Here is a 19643-nt window from a genome sequence, read left to right on the forward strand (position 1 = left end):
TCAATCCCTGGTCTCCAGGATCACGCCCTGGGCTGAAGGTGGCGCCAAACCGCTAAGCCACCAGGGCTGCCCAACATCATTATTTTAAAAATCTGTTATACTTTTTATGATTAAAAGAATGTTGGCCAGATATCCAAGGAAGTCTCCATTAATACATTCTTTATGTGATTATGCAATAGGAAAATCAAGTTGCACAGGTTTGTCATTTATGGTGGTGTCATGAATTTTGTTTGAATGATACACAGATTTACAACTATGCAACATGTAATTTGTTGCCTTTAACTATTAGTCTGAGGGTTTATTACAATAGGTAATGGGCTTTTACACTATTGCAAGCTGCATCCTGTGAATATATTGAAGGTGGATTATTAGGTCAGCTTTTATTTTCACTATCTGCTCAATTCTCAAACACAAGAGGGGTGCCCACCTGTAGTTAATTCACAGCTTGCCTGTGTGTCAACATAGAAATAAGACAGTATCACTCTTCTGCTTATTCAGTAGATCTCATTGTCTTTACAATAAGGTCCAAATTATTTGACATAGACAAGGCTCTCCCTAATAGGCCTTTAGACTGTTTGAGTGTCACTTGTTGTCAGTCTGCAATTTCCAATATTGAACCCACTTTGCCCATTCATTTCTTTGTACATGCTGCTCCCTCTGCCTGAAACTTCCCAAGGACCACCCGCAATCCCTGCCCTTCTCATGGCCAACCCCCAAGATAGGTGCTCTAAAATTCAGTTTCGGAGTTCTCCTCTGGGGAAGTCTACCAGGCCTTCACACACACACTATGCCCTCCTGTCCTCATGCTATGAGATCAATGTATGTCTTTACTGCGTGTCTTCTGTGCTGACTGGTAAACTCCTGAGGACCAGGACCAGTGTTCTTTATGCTTTGATTGTAGAGATCCCAAAGAAAAACACCCACAGAAACAAAACAGGTGAAACAAATGAAGGATTTGAGCCAGATGGAGTGCTGTAGGAATGGTGGCAGCTGCTGCTCAGCTCTAGCTGACTGTCACTACAAGGAAATACAGAGCACGGTTGACAAACCTGCTTTGCCAAAAGAAGTCAGAAATTCTGCCCGCTGATATGAAACCTCCTGAAAATATTATCACAGTCCTTTGACAAATGCTCCATGGTCCAAATAAAACATTCTTGCTGGGCAACTTATTTGCAATCCCTCTGGGTAACTTCTGTGCCCAGAGCCTGGTGAATACCCAAAGCATGCTCGCTGGGTACATCTTGCACACTGGCAGGTATGATTGGGGCACCATGTGCCAAATGCTATGAGTCTTAAAGACATATGATAAGTAGTTAATAAATTTTTCAAAGTTAATGAACAGGGCTCAATGCAGTGCTGGGCTTATGGCACATTTCCAGTAGGAAAGATCCATCATCAGCATTTTTTATTTACACAGGTATTGCTTATGGTATTATTAATAGTAATAGTGATTAACATCTGTTAAGCATTCACTATTGCTACATGCTGCAATAATACATTTCATGCTTTATCCTGATAAATTCTTATAACAACCTTGTGAAATACATACTATTATTATTCGGATTTCAATTGATGAGACCCAGTTCAAAATCATAGGGCCTGTGTTATGGGAAAACAATGGACACAAATAACCAGTTAGAATCTGAGGGCTGCCACTTAGTAGCTGTTTGACTCCAGGATGCATCTTATCTTCTCTGTGTTTTAATTTCTTCATTTTTAAAGTGGCTTAGTAATGCCTGTCTCCAGGAGTTGTTGGGCAATCAAAATGAGGTAATGTATATGAAATGCCTGGCACTTCCTAGCTTCTCGTTAAAATGTTTACTATTATTTCCAGCCATTCTTCCTGACCCAAACTCTCCAGGGCAGAATCTTTTTGTGTAGCAAGCAGGTACGTGTTCTCCATACAGCAGACATTCTCTGACTTCAGAGTGTCTCTGAGTCAATGAGAAGCTTGTTAAAATGCAGCTTCGTAGGCCTGGGAATCCGACTCAGCAGATCAGGGCTAGGGCCCAGGAACTCACACATTTGACATATGCTCCCTGTTGATTCTGCCAACACAACAGTCAGTCCTCAGATCATAGTTGGAGATATATAAAATTGAGGTAGAATATCCCAGTCTGTTTTTTTTTTTGATTTATGCTAACTCGTTATAAACACACATAATCATAAAATCCAAACAGGTCTCAGTGTTATAAACTCACCTTTATAGCTTCAGCTTTAACATTAAGCTCAGAAACTGTTTCAGTAATGTAGTATTTTCAAAGATACTGACATTTGTTTAAATACTGTCTTTCTAAGGGAGTGTTGAATCTGGAATTGAAATCCAAATGACATTACATTTGAGTCAGTTCAACCTCTTGGCTCTTTTGTGTTCTAAGAGTAGTATTTTAGAGGTCTGAAAATATCTGCTGTTGGTAGTGATGTGAGGTAAAGCCAAATTTTTGAGATAGCCAACATGTTGGTTCTATTTCAAGGAACAGCACTAATGATAGGATTTGGAGATAGAATATTTACAGAACATTTTGATGTTTTTGATAAAAATAAATGAAATAACCATGTATTATCTGTAGGCAGAACAACAGATTGGGCTGTTGTTACAGAGTTAATCTGTTTGCTTGAAAATATTTGTTAGATGTTGAAGCTATAGGCTCTCTTGGGATAGAAACTTTGGCTGGCCCTGGAAATGAATTTTTAAACTAAAATCCTAATTGTTTAATTATCAGCTCAACTATAGGGAACATGTGAACCCATATGCTTTCAAGTTCATGCCTGAAAAGGGGTGCTGTCTATGCTCTTAATAAACTGGTCAATAAGGGGAAATTGTTTCCCCATAATCCAATTTTCACAGTGAAGCTTGACTAATTTAGAATGACTTACTAAACTAAAGAATCCCATTTAGAATGAAGGAAAAAAAAATTCTAAATCCAAATTCTGTGGAGCCATGCTCTACTAGGGAGGAATGTGCATGACCCTCTGGTGACTGTCCCTACGCCCACAGTCCTGCATCTAGCCTGCTCCACCTGTGGCTTTTCATTATGGTCTTAACAATCATCATTATCTTTGTGAAAAGGTTCCCTTTGGGGAGAATTTACAGGAGGCATGATTTCTTAAAGAGAGTTAAGACTACAACCCCTTAGTGCTACTCTTAGCTATTTAGTATCTTATTTCTTGATAATCAATGTACTTTCATACATCAGTATTCATCTTCTAAAAGGAAAAAAAAAAGAAGGGCGGTGGTGGTAACTCATTTTGATTATTTTATTCTTAAGTACATTTGTTTGCTTTAGAGCCAGACAGACCTAGATTCAAATCCCACCTCTCCTCCTTTATGCCAGTATGACCTTGGAGATATAGTTGACATTTCTAAGCCTTGGTTTCTTCATTCATAAAATAGTGTATAATGGGAGATAACAAAACATGATACTTGCAGTGATTAAATTAATTGAAATGAAATGATGTGCAGGCCTTAGGCCTTAATTCTTTGTCTAAAATCTATAGGACAAAATATGTTTTGGGGTTCAGAATTATCCACATTTTAGAAAGATTAGCATAGTACATAGATAGTACAATACACACAATTCACAGCAGGGCCTGTAACCAAATACACTGATTTTTCTGTAACAAAATATATAAATATTCATATAGTCCTTAAAAATACTATAAGTAAAGACTATAAACAGCAGTACATCAGTCCGGGTCAAGTTTGAAGCCAATGAATTTGCACAAACTTACAAGAAACCTATAAGGACTATAAAGAACAGTCCATTAGAGCAATCCTGGTTTTGAGGCCAAATGAATTTGGGCCACTTACCAAGGATTTTGGAATTCTGAACTATATGAAGAAACACAGAACTGTGTCTGGGATATAGCAAAACCTTTCAGACATTACTGAAGCTTTTCTTTAAACAATACTTTGTGTCAGACACTGCACTAAGATTATTGCCTATTAAGTCCTCTACTTCAATAAAAATTGTGTGACGTTGATGTTACTGTTCCCATTTTACAGATGAGGGGGAGAAAAAAGGCAACAGAAGTTAGTCATTTGCTTAAGGCCACACGACTAAACAGGAGTGGGACTAGATGTTAATCTCAGATAGTTTAGCACTATCTGAGCTTGTGACCTCTGTGTTATATACCACATGTTAGCTCTTGGCCTCTTTTGGAAGTTAAGAGATGAGTCCAGCTTTTTTCTCTATATTGCAGGGCCATAAAAGCATCATCATGTTGAAGTGGATCTTGTTCAGAGTTAAACTCCTTTTAGCCGTGAAACTTACACTTACCTACTTGTTAACATCGGGCTTCATTTCACCAAGTAGTTGGAATAGCTTATAAAATATATGCAATCCCAGTGATTATGATACTAATCAGGGGAATTAGAGCAAAGGGGAAAACTGAATTCTTCAGTGTGAAATTATTTTCATTACTGCCTGTGTATAAGGTAGCCTGGATCCAGTGTATGTCAATAAAAAGTTTATTTTGTAGCTCTCTGAGATTTTGTTGTCCTCAAGTTGTCTCATGATTGAAAAAAAAAGCATTTATCATCCATATATTTGCAATCCATGCCAACATCTGTCATCGTTGAACTGTTTCACAGGCTTATTTCAAAAACAAGCTGAAGTTGGCACTTATTGGTCAGAGCCTCTTTGGCCAGGAAGTCTACAGTCACCTCTGCAAAGAGGGCCACCGAGTTGTGGGTGTGTTCACGGTTCCAGACAAGGATGGAAAAGCCGACCCGCTGGGTGAGTGTATCTTGGAACTACAGAATTGAGTACTGCACTGACCCAGCTGGCAGAGGCCCCAGCTCAGACCCCTTATCCCTCATTAGCATTTCTACACTTCTAATTTATTTGCCACAGGCCCCAAAGACCCAGACTACCGGCCTCCCCTCTGGTCCTGCAGTTTTCACTCTACCTATTGAAAGCCTTCTCAAGCTAAGTCTATTTGCACGATAGATATAGAATCAAAAATTCTCCTTTCTTCATGGGCCCCAAGACAAACGTGCAGGCCCCTAGTATATTAAGAGTTTCTCCACTTACCTCCAAGGTAATTACTAGATTGATCCATCAGAAGAATTTTCAGGCATATGTTTTTTCTGAACTATGCTTGTGACTTTCCAAAGGTGTTATGGAACATCTAGAAGGGAGGGTCACATCCAATAACAGAAATTGATGTGGAGTCATAAAGAATGCATTTATGTCAGAACAAATTATGGCTGTGGCTGTTTGGCTGTTAAGGTAAGGTAAAGAGGATAGCCATCCTCAAAGCAAACCGGCAATGGGATTCTGATTTGCAAGCTACACAGCTGGCCTTGAACAAAACAGGAGTTAGAAGTACAGACCCCCTACACAGTCAAAAATCCATGTATAACTTTTGACTCCCCAAAAACTTAACTACTAATAGCTACTGTTGACAGAAGGAAGTCTTACTGATATGTAAGTAACTTCAGTAACTGATGGTACTGATAACATAAGCAGTTTATTACTGCATATTGTGTATATGTATTTACACTATATTCTTATAATTAAGTTAGAGAAAAGAAAATGTTATTTTAAAAAGTCATAAGGAAGGGAAAATACATTTATAGTACTATATTTATCAGGAAAAATTCACATATAAGTGGACCAACACCATTTCAACCTGTTAACAGTATATGTTTTGAAGTCATGGAATTAATTCTGATTCTGCCACTTGCTGCCTGATGATGGGCAAGTTACTAAAACTCACTAAGCTTAGTTCAACAGTACCCATCTTACAAGGATTAAATGAAATAATGTATATAATGTGCTCAGCTCTGTGCCTAATTCATGGAAAGGGGTCAAAAAACAGTGGCTAACTATCTTATTGTCAGAATAGTCAACTAGGGCAGCTGAAAATAGCCCTGGGGCAGCCACAAATCAATATGAAGGAAGACACCTAGATGCTGCATGCTTCTCTCAGTGGCGTAGATTTTTAAAATCAAGACTTCTAGATTTCTCATCCCATTTTTTCTTTCCTAGTCTAATCCTGCACAATTTTCTCCCAATTTCACTTTTTTTTACCACCATTTACTCATTTTCCTGTCATCTGAAAATGAGTTGTTTACAGTTTTTTGAACATTTTATGAACGTTCACATTCTGTGAACATTATTTTACTGGTCTCTCCCATTCTTCCAAGCAAATTGATCAAGGCATCGGTTTGATGGCCAGATTCCTTTAATACTCACTTAGGATTTGGAATTTAGGCTTTCTGGTTGAGGCATCATCACATCCAAAGTCAATGAAGTTTGATGATCCAGTGGGACAGAAAGGAAAGGGAGCTCAAAAATACAGATAAAAAGCCTCACTTAAAGCTTTTAAAGATTGCCTAAAATTGCCTACTTTGTGTTGTTGGTAGAAAATAAATGTATATACTTAATATATACAAGATATGTAGTTAGTCAAAGTGATATCTTATTATGGAACAAAAAATGAGCTACTGCTGTCTGCACTTGGGAGGACCATTCCTTTTCTACACAGAGGTAGATGGAGCCATTCCTTGGAGAAGGGACATTTTCCAAGGGAAGGAATCTTGGATCTTCTCCAGTATGGCAAAACCCTCATGAGAAGCATATATTCCCCATTCTTGGCTTCTCTCTCCCACTGACTTATCTGATTGGTGAATTTGGGAGAAGGTATTAGATAAGCCAAGCTCAGCTCAAAAACTTTCTCTCTTTATCTTTCGAGATCTACCTGGTTGGTGGGGAGAATGTGTTCCAATCTACAGTTTGCCTTATGTTAAAAGAGACTTCCCTTCAGGAAATAGACATGGGAAGGGACTCGTGGTTTTCCACCTGTGCCAGAAGCTATGTCTAATCTGAGTGGTCATGTACCAGCACTTGGCTCCAAATCTAAAAAACAAATAAATAGCTATATCAATAATAAAAGTATAAATTTTTATCTATAAAAGAAAAAGTTTCTGTTAAAATTTTAAAATGTTATCTAGCCACAAACTTTTGAGCTTAAATATATTATGCTTCAAATATACAGATAAAAATCACATTAGGAAAATGGATGAATTGTGATAAAATTGTAACAGGTCAAATTCTCGTCATAATCAAAATTGTTCTTCACCATGTTTTATTTGTAAATATGTCATGAAGCTGTAAAACTCTAATGTGTGAATTCATAGTCATATAAACTTATGGCCAGATTTTTTCTAATGAAAATAACTTTCTTTTTCATGCTCAGCTCTAGCTGCAGAGAAAGATGGGACACCTGTGTTCAAGTTCCCCAGATGGAGAGTCAAGGGCAAGACCATAAAGGAGGTGGCGGAGGCCTACAAATCTGTGGGTGCTGAGCTAAACGTGCTTCCTTTCTGCACACAGTTTATCCCTATGGATGTAATTGACAGCCCAAAGCACGGTTCCATCATATATCACCCTTCCATCCTCCCCCGGCACAGAGGAGCCTCTGCTATCAACTGGTAGGAATTTTTTTTAATTACAGAAATGATGGGCCTATTTCCATTGCCTGTAATCTGTTCTTTTATCTAGGGGATCAAGAAAATAGGTATGCTTGAGCCTGATTGATTGCTACTCTTGCATGAACTCCCCTAAGACTTAGCAGTTCTGCATAGGCTAGACAGTGTTTTCAATGAGTCCTGGCTCCACTGGATACATCTAAGTAATTGAGCAAACAAAGGTTTTATAGTCAGAGAAATTTGGTTCATGCTAGATTTCTTGATCACAGGACTTCTGAGAACCCTTTAAATGTACTTTAGTGAGAGCATCAAAACTTCCAAGAGGGGGGATCCCTGAGTGGCGCAGCGGTTTAGCGCCTGCCTTTGGCCCAGGGCACGGTCCTGGAGACCCAGGATCAAATCCCACATCAGGCTCCCGGAGCATGGAGCCTGTTTCTCCCTCTGCCTATGTCTCTGCCTCTCTCTCTCTCTCTCTCTCTGTGACTATCATAAATAAATTTAAAAAATTAAAAAAAAAAACTTCCAAGAGGGAATCTGAGTACACAATGTTCCCAAACTTATTTGACCATAGAAATTTTTTGTATAGAGCATCTCAAGTACATTTCAAGAAATGCTGAATTACCTGAAATTTTCTTCTTTGTTCTGTCTTCTTCTATCCAGCTTTAAGCTTCTTGAGAGAAGGGACTATGGTCTAACATTTTTATTGCTGTAGGTATACCACAGGTACTAAATATCATAGGTACACTTTTCCACATTCTCTCCTTTCCCTGTACATCTCCCTGATATCTCTCAATGTCAAGTTATTAAATAGGCAGGAAACTACACTTAGTTTAAATGTGATAAATGACATTTCATTGTATTTGGCATGAATCAATTTCTTTTTGCTCTTATAAATGGTACTGTGTGGTTATCTTTGCACTTAAACTTGTATTTTTTTCTCATTTCACATTGTTTCCACATGTAGAATCATTGGATCAAAGTATATGAATGTTTTCAAGCCTTTTGATAGCATAATGCCAATTAATTCCTCAATATTTCTGAAAAGAGTGATTGATTTATTACTGACTTAGGTCTTGCTTGATTAGTAGCTCCAAGGTTTAAAAATTATTTAAGTCATGAACATGGATGATATGTTACTTCATATTCTTTTGATATTAGCCTATCCTCTCATATCTTTTATATGTATTTATCCACATATTCAGTTTATTGTTTATATTATAAGCTCTTATGGGCCAGTATTTTCTCTTAGGCTAAGCTTTTTCCCCCCAGTATTTTATTTTTTTGTTTGTTTGTTTGTTTGTTTGAGAGAAAGTGAGAGAGTGAGAGAATGCATGTGTGTGCATACCCATGAGGGTAGGGGTGGGATGGGGCAGAAGGGGAGGGAAAGGGAGGGAGAGAGAAAGGAGTGGATCCTAGATCTCAAGCAGACTCCCGGCTGAGTACTGAGCCCTACCCGGGGCTCTATCTCACAACCCTGAGATCATCACCAGAGCCAAAACCAAGAGTTGGATGCTCATGCAGGCACTCTTAGGCAAAGCTTTATAAAGAGCATAAAATACAAAGAGTTGAATTAATTAACCACCTCTTACTATAGTTTACCTAGACAATCTAGAGCCAATTCTAGCTCTGACTTATACCCAAATTACATAACCTAAATAAACAGTTAAGAAAACTAATAAGTTCTCCTCTACTGAGTATTCCCTGTTTTATCTTCCATTATCTTATCCTGCCTAGTACAGGGTCAAGTACAAGGTGGGAATTGGACCCTAGTGGGCAAAATTGCTGAATGCCACAGTAGAAAGCCGAAAACTGGCAGTTAAGGAGTGGAGGTAATGACAGATTCTTGTGCCCTTTTGAGTAGAGTAGAAGTCATCATCAGAAGTCATCATTAACACGAAAGTCAATAGATAAGGGAATGTATAAAATAGTGGTACCAGTGCTTTTTATGAATGCTGACATCTCCTGGCTGTACTATTAATTTCTCACAGTAGTTCTGTCACTGTCTACCTCCCATTGTAACTACCTTGTACTTTATTTATTTCTTAAGAGAGAGAGAGAGAGAGCAGACATGAGCCAGGGGGCTGGAGGAAGAGCAGAGGGATAGAACGAGGGAGAATCTCAAGCAGGCTCCATGCTCAGTGAGCCCAACATGGGGCTCAATCTCATGACTGAGATCACAACCTGAGCCGAAATCAAGAGTCAGCCGCTTAACTGACTGAGCCACCCAGGCACCCCACCACTACCTTGCACTTTAATACCAATAATTCGTCACTTTGTGATACATTAAACCAACATTTTAAGTTGAGGCTTTTCTTTTCACAGGACTCTAATTATGGGAGACAAGAAAGCTGGGTTGTCTGTTTTCTGGGCTGATGATGGTTTAGACACTGGACCCATCCTTCTTCAGAGGTCATGTGACGTTGAACCCAATGATACAGTGGATGCACTTTATAATCGGTTTCTTTTTCCTGAAGGAATCAAGGCCATGGTTAGTATATTTACACCATCAAGGGGAATTTAGTAAAGCTTTAACATTTTAGAAATGTTTTTCTCTTATTGAGAATTTCCCCATATTAATCTTTACAAAAAGTATAAAGCTGAAAACAAAATTAGACTTTATATTTGCCAGTAGGATAGTATATTTAGGGTGGAGGTCCGAACGTTAAAATGTCTTAGTCTCTGAAGCTTGTTCTTCTGAGAACAGTGATCAGATGGATGAGGTAGCAATGAAACATCTTCATTTATTTTGCCAAATACCTGAATCGTCAATCCTGTTTGTAATGACTAATTGTAAGGAAGTGTACAGAATCTTAAGAAATTTTGCTATGGAAGTTGGACTTCTGTCAAAAGTATTTGAAATCAGTCTATGTAACAGGATGAAATTTGGCATTGCTTTATTTATTTGTTATTCAGATGTGCTCTGCGTAAAAAGTCCAAAGCATGTACACCACAGAGTAAAAATATATTAGCCTGTAAAATGTTGAAAGATAGATTTCAATGTCAACATTGAAATCTATCTTTCAATATTTTCTGAATTGGATAAGGTAGAAATAGCCACACAGAGATGGATACTAAGATGGTATAAAGCAGCAACCATTGATTTTGGAGGGAGGAGTGCAGAGCTTTGTATCATTTAATGATTACCAGAGTAGAGCTTTGGTGTTAGAAAGATCAAAGTTCTCATTCTACCACGTATCTGTTCAATGATAATAGGCAAGTCACTTAGCCTCTTTAGCCTTGGTTTTCTTATCTGTAAAATGTATATATTACCAGATTTATAAGAGCTCCTGAGAAATTAAGTAGCATTTGTGTAAAACACTCGGCACACAGTAGGTGCTCAAAAATGATCATTACAATCAAAATAGTATTATGTGTGTTCAGCGGCATTTGCTCAAGCCCAGATCATGTACCTGATGATATCATAGCCAGAAGTGGATAAATGAATGAGCTATGAACTGGCCCTGTTCTTGGGTAGCCCTCCACATGCTCTTGGGGAGGCTGGTCAGCAGCCATGTGTGCCGAGAGATCTGAAAACCCAAGTTCACATAGGCCTCCCTGTGAAGGAGAGAGGCTCTCAACTTAAGGCAAACATGAGTCTGGCACAGAAGACAATTCACAACACATCTCAAAGGCAATTAAACTCATGTGTGGATTTTAACTGGTGTGTAATTCCAGGTATCCTCAACTAGAAAGTAAGTTGAAGTTCTTAAATAGAATAATGCATCACTTTCTAGAATCATCATGATGAGCAGAAATCACTCACGAGAGCCCATCTTACAATTCTATTATTAAAATTCCCACTAGATCACGAAGGGGAGGTTGAAATTTGTTTTAACAAGGGAGTCATTCTTAAGAGTACTAGCTCGATATTGGCAGTAGGTAGACTTGGATGCAGATCTTACTACTGACACCCACTAGCTATCTCTGTGATCTTGGACTAGGTGCTTCACTTTTCTAAGAATCAGTTTCCTTGTCCATAAAACTGAGATAATAATATCTACCTGGCAGGACTGGTATGATGTCTGCAAGGATATTTTACATAAAGTAGCTACCACATTGCCTGGGACATAGATGTAACTGAAGAAATGGTAGTTATTGTCACAGTCTGACTCTCTGGACAGATTGATTGATTAAAGTTTTATTTATTTAAGTAACTCTACATCCAATGTGGGGTTCAAACTCATGACCCTGAGATCAAGAGTCACATGCTCTTCCACCTGAGCCAGTCAGGCGCCCCTGGACAGATTTATATATAGTAATTCTGTTTAGCACGAACTTCAGTTAAACCAACGGTGCCGTTACTGACCATTGGGCTGTAACACAGATCATGTTTTCGACTTTAGGTGGAAGCTGTCCAACTCATAGCCGATGGAAAAGCTCCTCGTATTCCCCAGCCAGAAGAAGGGGCAACGTATGAAGGTATCCAGAAAAAGGAAAATGCTGAGGTATTTATATGAACTCAATAACACACCTCAATGTTCTTGGCCCTTTACTTTTAAGTAGTTCCCAGTGTACCATTTCCTGGCCAAAAGGTAGATCTCTAACCATCCTGTTCTATTCTGCACCAATCCTACTTCCATCACTGATGGAGAGAATTGATTACTTTTGATACTCATAGCATTAGGAGTTTCAGCCTGTGCTTTGTACTTCCCTAGATTTCTTGGGATCAGTCTGCCGAAGTTTTACATAACTGGATCCGAGGTCATGATAAAGTTCCTGGAGCTTGGACAGAGATAAACGGACAGGTATGTTCTAGGAACCAATTGTGTGTGTGTGTGTGTGTGAAAGAGAGAGAGAGAGAGACCTTTGTAAGAGGTATTACACATAAATCCACTTTTGCTTGGTAACCTCTGTCCGGTTACTTACCCATTGGGTGTTTTGGTTTCCTTATTGTAAATGGGACTAATAATAGTAGCTCTTTTTTTAAAAAAATTATTTATTTATTTATTCATGAGAGACACACAGAGAGAGGCAGAGACACAGGCAGAGGGAGAAGCAGGTTCCATGCAGGGAGCCCGATGTGGGACTCGATCCCAGAACCCCAGGATAATGCCTTGAGCCAAAGGCAGACACTCAACCACTGAGCCATCCAGGTGTATCTAGTGCCTCTTTTATTGGTTATAGGTCATTGTGAAAATTAAGTGAGTTAACACATGTTAATTCATTTAAGTACTTAGTCTCTGGCATAAGTATTCAATAATAACTCTTAGAGTGCTCAATAATTAATAGCTAATAGTCATAGAATTATATTAACACATCATCTAGCATCACATTCTCTTGGTTACAGTCTGAATTCAGTCCTGTTTCCATGAACTCACCCACAAAACACCCTGTGTTTCCCATCAGTAATCACACTGGCCTATAATGGTCTGATTGCTCCCCACATCTGCCCTCAATGACTCCCCATCATCACCTCTACTCCCCTTCAAAACCCCTAGCTTCAGGCTGTGATGTCTGCGAGAACTTTTTGTCTCATTCATCTTTGTATCAATGTCAATAAATGATAAACGTCTTCTGGATGTGAGGCACTCTCGAATCTCTTCAGTCATCCATTCATAGATTATCACTCGTTTTGTGTCATTTCTACAGATGATTACTACTGTCTCCCACATTGGGCTATTTCAATTTTATCATAAATCATCATTCAACTTGAGCTTGTTTTCAGGGAGTGCTGCTTGCCCACACCCTGTTTGTAGGTATGACTCCCTCCTTACATGGCCTGGGTTTGCTCTTTTTCTTAGATGGTCACGTTCTATGGCTCATCATTACTGAAAAGCTCTGTGCCTCCTGGAGAACCACTAGAAATTAAAGGTGCCAAGAAGCCTGGTCTTGTTACCAAAAATGGACTTGTTCTTTTTGGTAATGATGGAAAAGCAGTGAGTGTTCAATATGGTCACCTATAATGTTTTTGGTTTCCTTCTATAACCCAAGCTGCTAAGGGAATATCTTTCACAAGGTAATCGGCTATACAGTGGGATATGGGAGGCCTCAAGGACCTGCACAGTGTGCTTTGTGGTACAGTAGAAAGTGCTTGGGATATAGTCAGGAAACAGAATGTGAACCCCTCCTCTGTTACTTGCTGGTCTTGGGAGGATGCTTCTCCCCTTGGGATCTTCATTTCCCCATCTGTGAAACACAGAGTAGTCTCATCTGCCTGCCTTCCCACTGCTGGAGTCTGGGAAGATAAATACTGTGGATGTGGCCTTCTTCAGATGCTCCTTGCCTTTGCCTCCCATGCAGGTACCCACTCACACTGCCCTGTGCTCAAGAGCATGGGCTCTTGCCCTTTAGTGGACTCTTTGAAGATAGCAAAGGGGAATTTGCAGCCTAAAGGTGTACTCTGGTAGCTTGCAGGGGGCGGGAGGGGGGGGCGGTCAGTTATTAAATTGTAGGCTTCTGGGTCCAGCTAGTTCTGGGTTATGACCTTAGCTCTGTAACTTACTAGCTATGTGGTGTTGGACAAATTACTTAACCTCATTGAGCTCCATTTCCTTATCAGTAAGATGAGGATGATAATGGGACCTGCTTCCATCAGGATTCATGAGACTAAATGATACACACATACATACTTAGCACTGTGCTTGCTGCGGAGTAAGTGTTCAGATGATGGCCATGAGGGAGGAGGGGAAGTGATAGTTGTAGTAGTGGGTGGAGGAAGAGGAGTTATAGTAGGTTTTAGTCTAAAGATGTTACACCCAAATGTCAATTTTTTCTAGAGCTTGTTTTCAATTTTGAGACGTATCTAGCCCTAGACTTAACTTTCTCCTTTCTGCTGCCATTAGTAAAATACCAGTTCAGATCTTTGACACATAATGGTAAGGGTTTTTAGTTCATATTTTTCTATTTGCCAAACAAGCTGATCTTTGTATTCATATATGACACTCCATCTCCCACCATCTTACTCTTGCATTGTCTGAATCTTCAATTCCTCTGCTCTTTTTGTCACTATTTTATAGCTGATGGTGAGAAATCTGCAGTTTGAAGATGGAAGAATGATTCCTGCTTCTCAGTACTTTTCAGCCGGTGAGACATCAGTGGTAGAACTTACAGCCGAAGAGGTCAAGGTGGCAGGGACCATCAAGGTGAACATGTGATGTCCTTAATGTTACTCTTACCTTAGAAAACTGAAGCATTTTGGTCATGGCACCATCAGTCTTCAGAGTAGGGAGGAAGTACTTTCTCTCCTCTTTTTTGTGTTAGCTGCCATATGAAATCAACTCCAAAATGCATATGCAAATTTATTTCTCACAAAATTATTCAAGGCAGCTCTAGGTCAGCATGGGGGTGAGGGGAGAAGCTGGAATGTAAGGATTAGGGGTGCTGTCATTTGGGGCCCCAAGTTCTGCTATCTTCAAGGTCACCCTAGGGGTCATCTACATTCCAGACAGCCAAGGGCTAAAGAGTACAGAGAATTGTGTGAAGGAGGTTTTGCATGGGTCAAGACTAGGAGTCAATTTCACTTCTGCTCCTATTCATTGGCTAGAAGTCAGTCATATGGCTGCATCTGACTTGAAGAGATGCTGAAAAATGTAGTCAAGCCACATATCCAAGATGAAAAAATAGTAGGTTTGGTGAGGAGCTGGCCAGTCTCTACCATTGTGTTGTTCATGGCACATCCTTCATAAAAATTACCCTTGCTATATAGGTCATCTGGGCTGGAATTTTAAGCAATGTCCCTGTTATTGAAGACTCAACAGACTTCTTTAAATCTGGAGCGAGCTCAATGGATGTTGTCAGGTAAAACGATTACCCTATTGACTCATGCCCCTCCACTAGAGATTTTTTTGACTTTGACCTTGAAAATCAAATCCAATCCTTTGTTCTGGATGTTATCATTTTACCATACCCACTCTACTCTTTTCTTCATCTTTTTTTGAATTGTTTCCATGTCAAACACGTATATTTGTTCCTTTCTCTTTGTTGCTAGCCAGGAGTAGTTTTCATATGCCCTTTAAACCTAGAAAACTGATGCTTCTAATTGTTTGTTTCTTTTAAAAATTTGCCCTTACATTTCTTAGCTAATTTTGGAATGGTGAAGCTCTGGATGAGAATGTTAATCAGGAATTACCTACATAGTCTGATTCAGAAGCATACTTGGCATTGATTACATTTACCCCAATATCTTTTTTTTCCTATCCCTCAAAATTGCCCAGTAAAATATAGCTAGAATAAGGATTATTAGTATACTTGCAAGAGGAAGAATCATTGCCCTATAGTCAGAATTTCTCTATAAAGGTTTATGGCAAGTTGAAAGAGCTAGAGTCCTAGAGGCCCTCTTTTATGGCAAAAAAAAAAAAAAAAAAAAGTCTGTGAGGATCCTAATACCAGAGAGTCTTGCAGAGATATTTTGCTTTGAGGGCTGGCTACACTATGACCATTCACTAATTAAATAAGTTAAAGAATGCTGCTCCTCATGTCAAAAAAGTGAGTGTTCTTTATGATCATTCTGTTTATTTTCTTATCACTCATTTATTCCACAACATTTATTGAGTACTCACTATATACGCACTACATATCAGGAACACTTTGAACTCTGGGAATACAGTCATGAACAGGACAAAGTTCTTTAATTCATGGAGCTTTTATTCCACTAAATCCAAACAATCATCTCCAGAGCAAATAGCATCATCAAGTCAAGAGTTTTGGTTCCTCAAATAACAAATTTCTTAGCTATGATCTGTGATTTCCCAGAAACTTCTAATTTACTCAATTAAAGATTTCAGTACTATGCTATTACTTTTTTTACTAGCAAGACGCTCCTGCTAGAATTGCCCATTTTCTGTTTGAGTATCTGAATCACTATAATCACCTGATGCTGTTACCTGGAACTGCCAAAGCACCTCATCTCTTTTGGAGAAGAAATGACCAAACAACTGTGGTGATATTTCTGTCCTGCAGCTAGCACTCTGGTGATATTCAAGCAATGGCAAATAACAGCTATAATTTGTAAAATTAACAGCAAAAAATCAAAGGATCAGTAGAGACTTCAGAAGTTATCTTAACCTAACATGATTCTACTTTGTAGTGACACTAACCATGTAATGCAAACAACATGTTTGTTTCATTCTTATACATGATCCAGAGACAATATTATACAATATGACTTTTGTTTCATACTCTTTACAGTTAGGGACTTTCCTTTATTTATTGTTCTTGTAGTACCTTTGAAAGGAAAGGAACTAATTTTATGTGCCCCCTATTATCTTGCTTACAAGTAGGTAAAAAAAAATTTTTTTTTTGCCTTGGTTTCTTTTCTTTCTAGCTATATACAAAGTTAAAAACAAGAGAATATCCACTGTCCTTCAGGACAGCTTTTTTATTTTGTTCTCCTGGTCTTACCAATTTCTTCAGTTATTATCATGGAAGATCTCTGAGGCTCTGTACAAATGGGTTTGTAGCATGTCTTATCTACAAACAATGTGGAAAATGTGTTAATATGGTTCCCCTAAATCCTTTTAAAAGTGTAAGTAATGGTGAGCTGCTGCTTCCGTCCAGGCTGGTTGAGGAGATCAGACAGAGGTGTGGTGGGCTTCAGCTGCAGAACGAAGATGTCTATATGGCCACCAAGTTCGAAGACTTCATCCAAAAAGTCGTGAGGAAATTGAGAGGAGAAGATCAAGAAGTGGAACCAGTGGTGGATTATGTAAGCTTCTCCACGCTGCCTGAAATCTACATCATGTTGACACAACAGTGAGGATGCTGCATGATAGGCACTACACATATAAGCTATAAGGGAATGCTGTGCCTTCTGTCCATTTTTTATGGCCTTTTTGAAAAAGCTATTTCTTTTTTTTTCAACTAGCTGCATTCTGTTTTATTTTTTTTTAATTTTTTTAAATAAATTTATTTTTATTGGTTTTCAATTTGTCAACATACAGATAACACCCAGTGCTCATCCCATCAAGTGCCCACCTCAGTGCCCGCCACCCAGTCACCCCCACCCTCCGCCCACCTTCCCTTCCACCACCCCTAGTTCATTTCCCAGAGTTAGGAGTCTTTCATGTCTGTCTCCGTCTCTGATATTTACACTTATTTTTTCTCCTTTCCCCTTTATTTACTTTCATTATTTATGGCCTTCTTGAAAAAGCTGTTTCATTAAGATACACCATAAAATTCACTCTTTTGCTTTATTTTTAAAAATGTTTACTTATTATATATTAGAGAGAGAGAGAGAGAGAGAAAAAAAAAAAAGAGAGACAGTGAGCAGGGGAAGGGCAGGAGCAGAGGGAGAGAGAGAATCCCAAGCAGACTCCTTGTGAGTACAAAGCCTGACATGAGGCTCAATCCCAGGACCCTAAGATCACGACCTGAGCTGAAATCAAAAATAGGTGCTTAACCAACTGAGCCACCCAGGCACCCCAAAATTCACTCTTGTAAAATGTATAGTTCAGTGGTTTTATTTTTTTTTATTTGTTTTAGAAACTTCTTTTATTTTTAAGATTTGTTTATTTATTTGAGAGAGAGAGAGTGGGTGGGGGAAATATGAGCAGAGGCAGAGGCAGAGGGAGAAGCAGACTCCCTGTAGAGCAGGGAGCCTGACATGGGGCTTGATCCAAGGACCCCAGGATCATGGCCTGAGCCAAAGGCAGACACTTAACTGACTGAGCCATCCAGGTGTCCCAGGCCAGTGGTTTTAAGTATATTTACAGAGTTGTGCAACCATCACTGCTGATTATGGAACATTTTTATCACCCAAAAAGGAACCCTGTATCTACTAACAGTAATGCTCTGCTCTCTTCCCCCCTACTTCTGGCCCCCAGAAACCACTAATCTCCTTTTTGTCTCCGCAGATTTGTCTATTGGTATAATAATTATATCATTTTTTGTTATTTATATAGATATTTCATATACATGGAATTACACCATTTGTGGCCTTTTGCATTTGGCTTCTTTCACTGAGCACCATGTGGTCAAGGCTCATCCATGCTGTAATGTGTGTTCAGCTCTTTACTCTTTTTCTGGCCAGATACTATTCCGTGCTATGGATATACCACATTTTGTTTATTCGTTCCTCAGTGAATGGACACTTGGGTTGTTTTCACTCTTTGGCTATTCTAAATAATGGTGCTATGAAAATTCGTGTGTCAGCTTTTGTGTGAACACGTGTTTTCAGTTCTCTGGGATAGATATCTAGAAAGGCAATTGATGAAGTCATATAGTAACTCTGTTTAACTGTTTGAGGAACTGCTAATCTGTTTGCCAAAGTGGTTATGCCATTTTGCAATCCTACTAGCAGTGTAGAAAGATTCTAATTTCTCCATGTCCTCACCAACATTTGCTGTTGTCTGTCTTGCCTATTTTATTCTTTTTAAAAGATTTTATTTACTTATTCATGAGAAACACAGTGAGAGAGACACAGGCGGAGGGAGAAGCAGGCTCCCTGCGGGGAGCCCAATGTGGGACTTGATCCCAGGACCCCAGGGACACACCCTGAACCAAAGGCAGATGCTCAACCACCAAACCACCCAGGTGTCCCTGTCTTGCCTTTTTTTTAGCTAGAGGTGTGAAATGGTATCTCACTGTGGCTTTGATTTACATTTCCCTGGTGACTAACAATGAGCATCTTTTCATGTGCTTATTGGCCATTTGTATATCTTTTTTGGGAAAATGTCCATCCAAATCCTTTGCTTGTTTTTTAATTGGAATATATGTCTTTTTGATGTTGAGCTGTAAGGGGCTTTTGTGTACTTCGGATACTAGACCTTAATCAGATACATGATTTGTATACATTTTCTCCCATTCTGTGGGCTTTATTTTCACTTCTTTGACAGTGTCCTTTGATGCATAAAAGTTTATTATTTGATTCAGTTTAATTTATCTATTCTTTCTCACTGTGCTCTTACAGGCATACCTTGCTTTATTGCTTTTTGCTTTACTGTGCTTCATATATAGTGCATTTTTCACAAATTAAAGTTTGTGGCAATCTTGTGTTGGGTAAGTCAATTGGCACCATCTTTCCAACAGCATTTGCTCATATCATGTCTCTATATCACGTTTTGGTAATTCCCACAATATTTCAAACTTTTTCATTGCTATTATATTTGCTATAGTCTGTGATCAGTGTTAATCTGTGATCAGTGATTATAACCCACTCAAAGCTCAGATGATGGTTACCATTTTTTTATAATCAAGTATTTATTTTTTAATTGAAGTATAGTTGATAAAGTATTATTAATTACAATATATACATTGATTTTTTAGACAT

General features: G+C 38.8%; 1 protein-coding gene across 1 annotated transcript in view; it reads left to right on the forward strand.

The window, feature by feature from the left end:
* ALDH1L2 (aldehyde dehydrogenase 1 family member L2) overlaps positions 1–19643 on the forward strand; it is a 55594-nt gene that overhangs the window by 5238 nt on the left and 30713 nt on the right. Inside the window, exons 2-10 of the mRNA XM_077914790.1 lie at positions 4595–4739; positions 7207–7441; positions 9761–9926; positions 11782–11883; positions 12094–12183; positions 13180–13314; positions 14395–14520; positions 15084–15175; positions 16934–17081. Coding sequence (XP_077770916.1) covers positions 4595–4739; positions 7207–7441; positions 9761–9926; positions 11782–11883; positions 12094–12183; positions 13180–13314; positions 14395–14520; positions 15084–15175; positions 16934–17081 — 1239 coding nt within the window. The remainder of the gene's footprint in view (positions 1–4594; positions 4740–7206; positions 7442–9760; positions 9927–11781; positions 11884–12093; positions 12184–13179; positions 13315–14394; positions 14521–15083; positions 15176–16933; positions 17082–19643) is intronic.

The sequence above is a fragment of the Canis aureus genome, chromosome 11 (assembly GCF_053574225.1).
Source record: "Canis aureus isolate CA01 chromosome 11, VMU_Caureus_v.1.0, whole genome shotgun sequence".
NCBI classification, from domain to species: domain Eukaryota; kingdom Metazoa; phylum Chordata; class Mammalia; order Carnivora; family Canidae; genus Canis; species Canis aureus.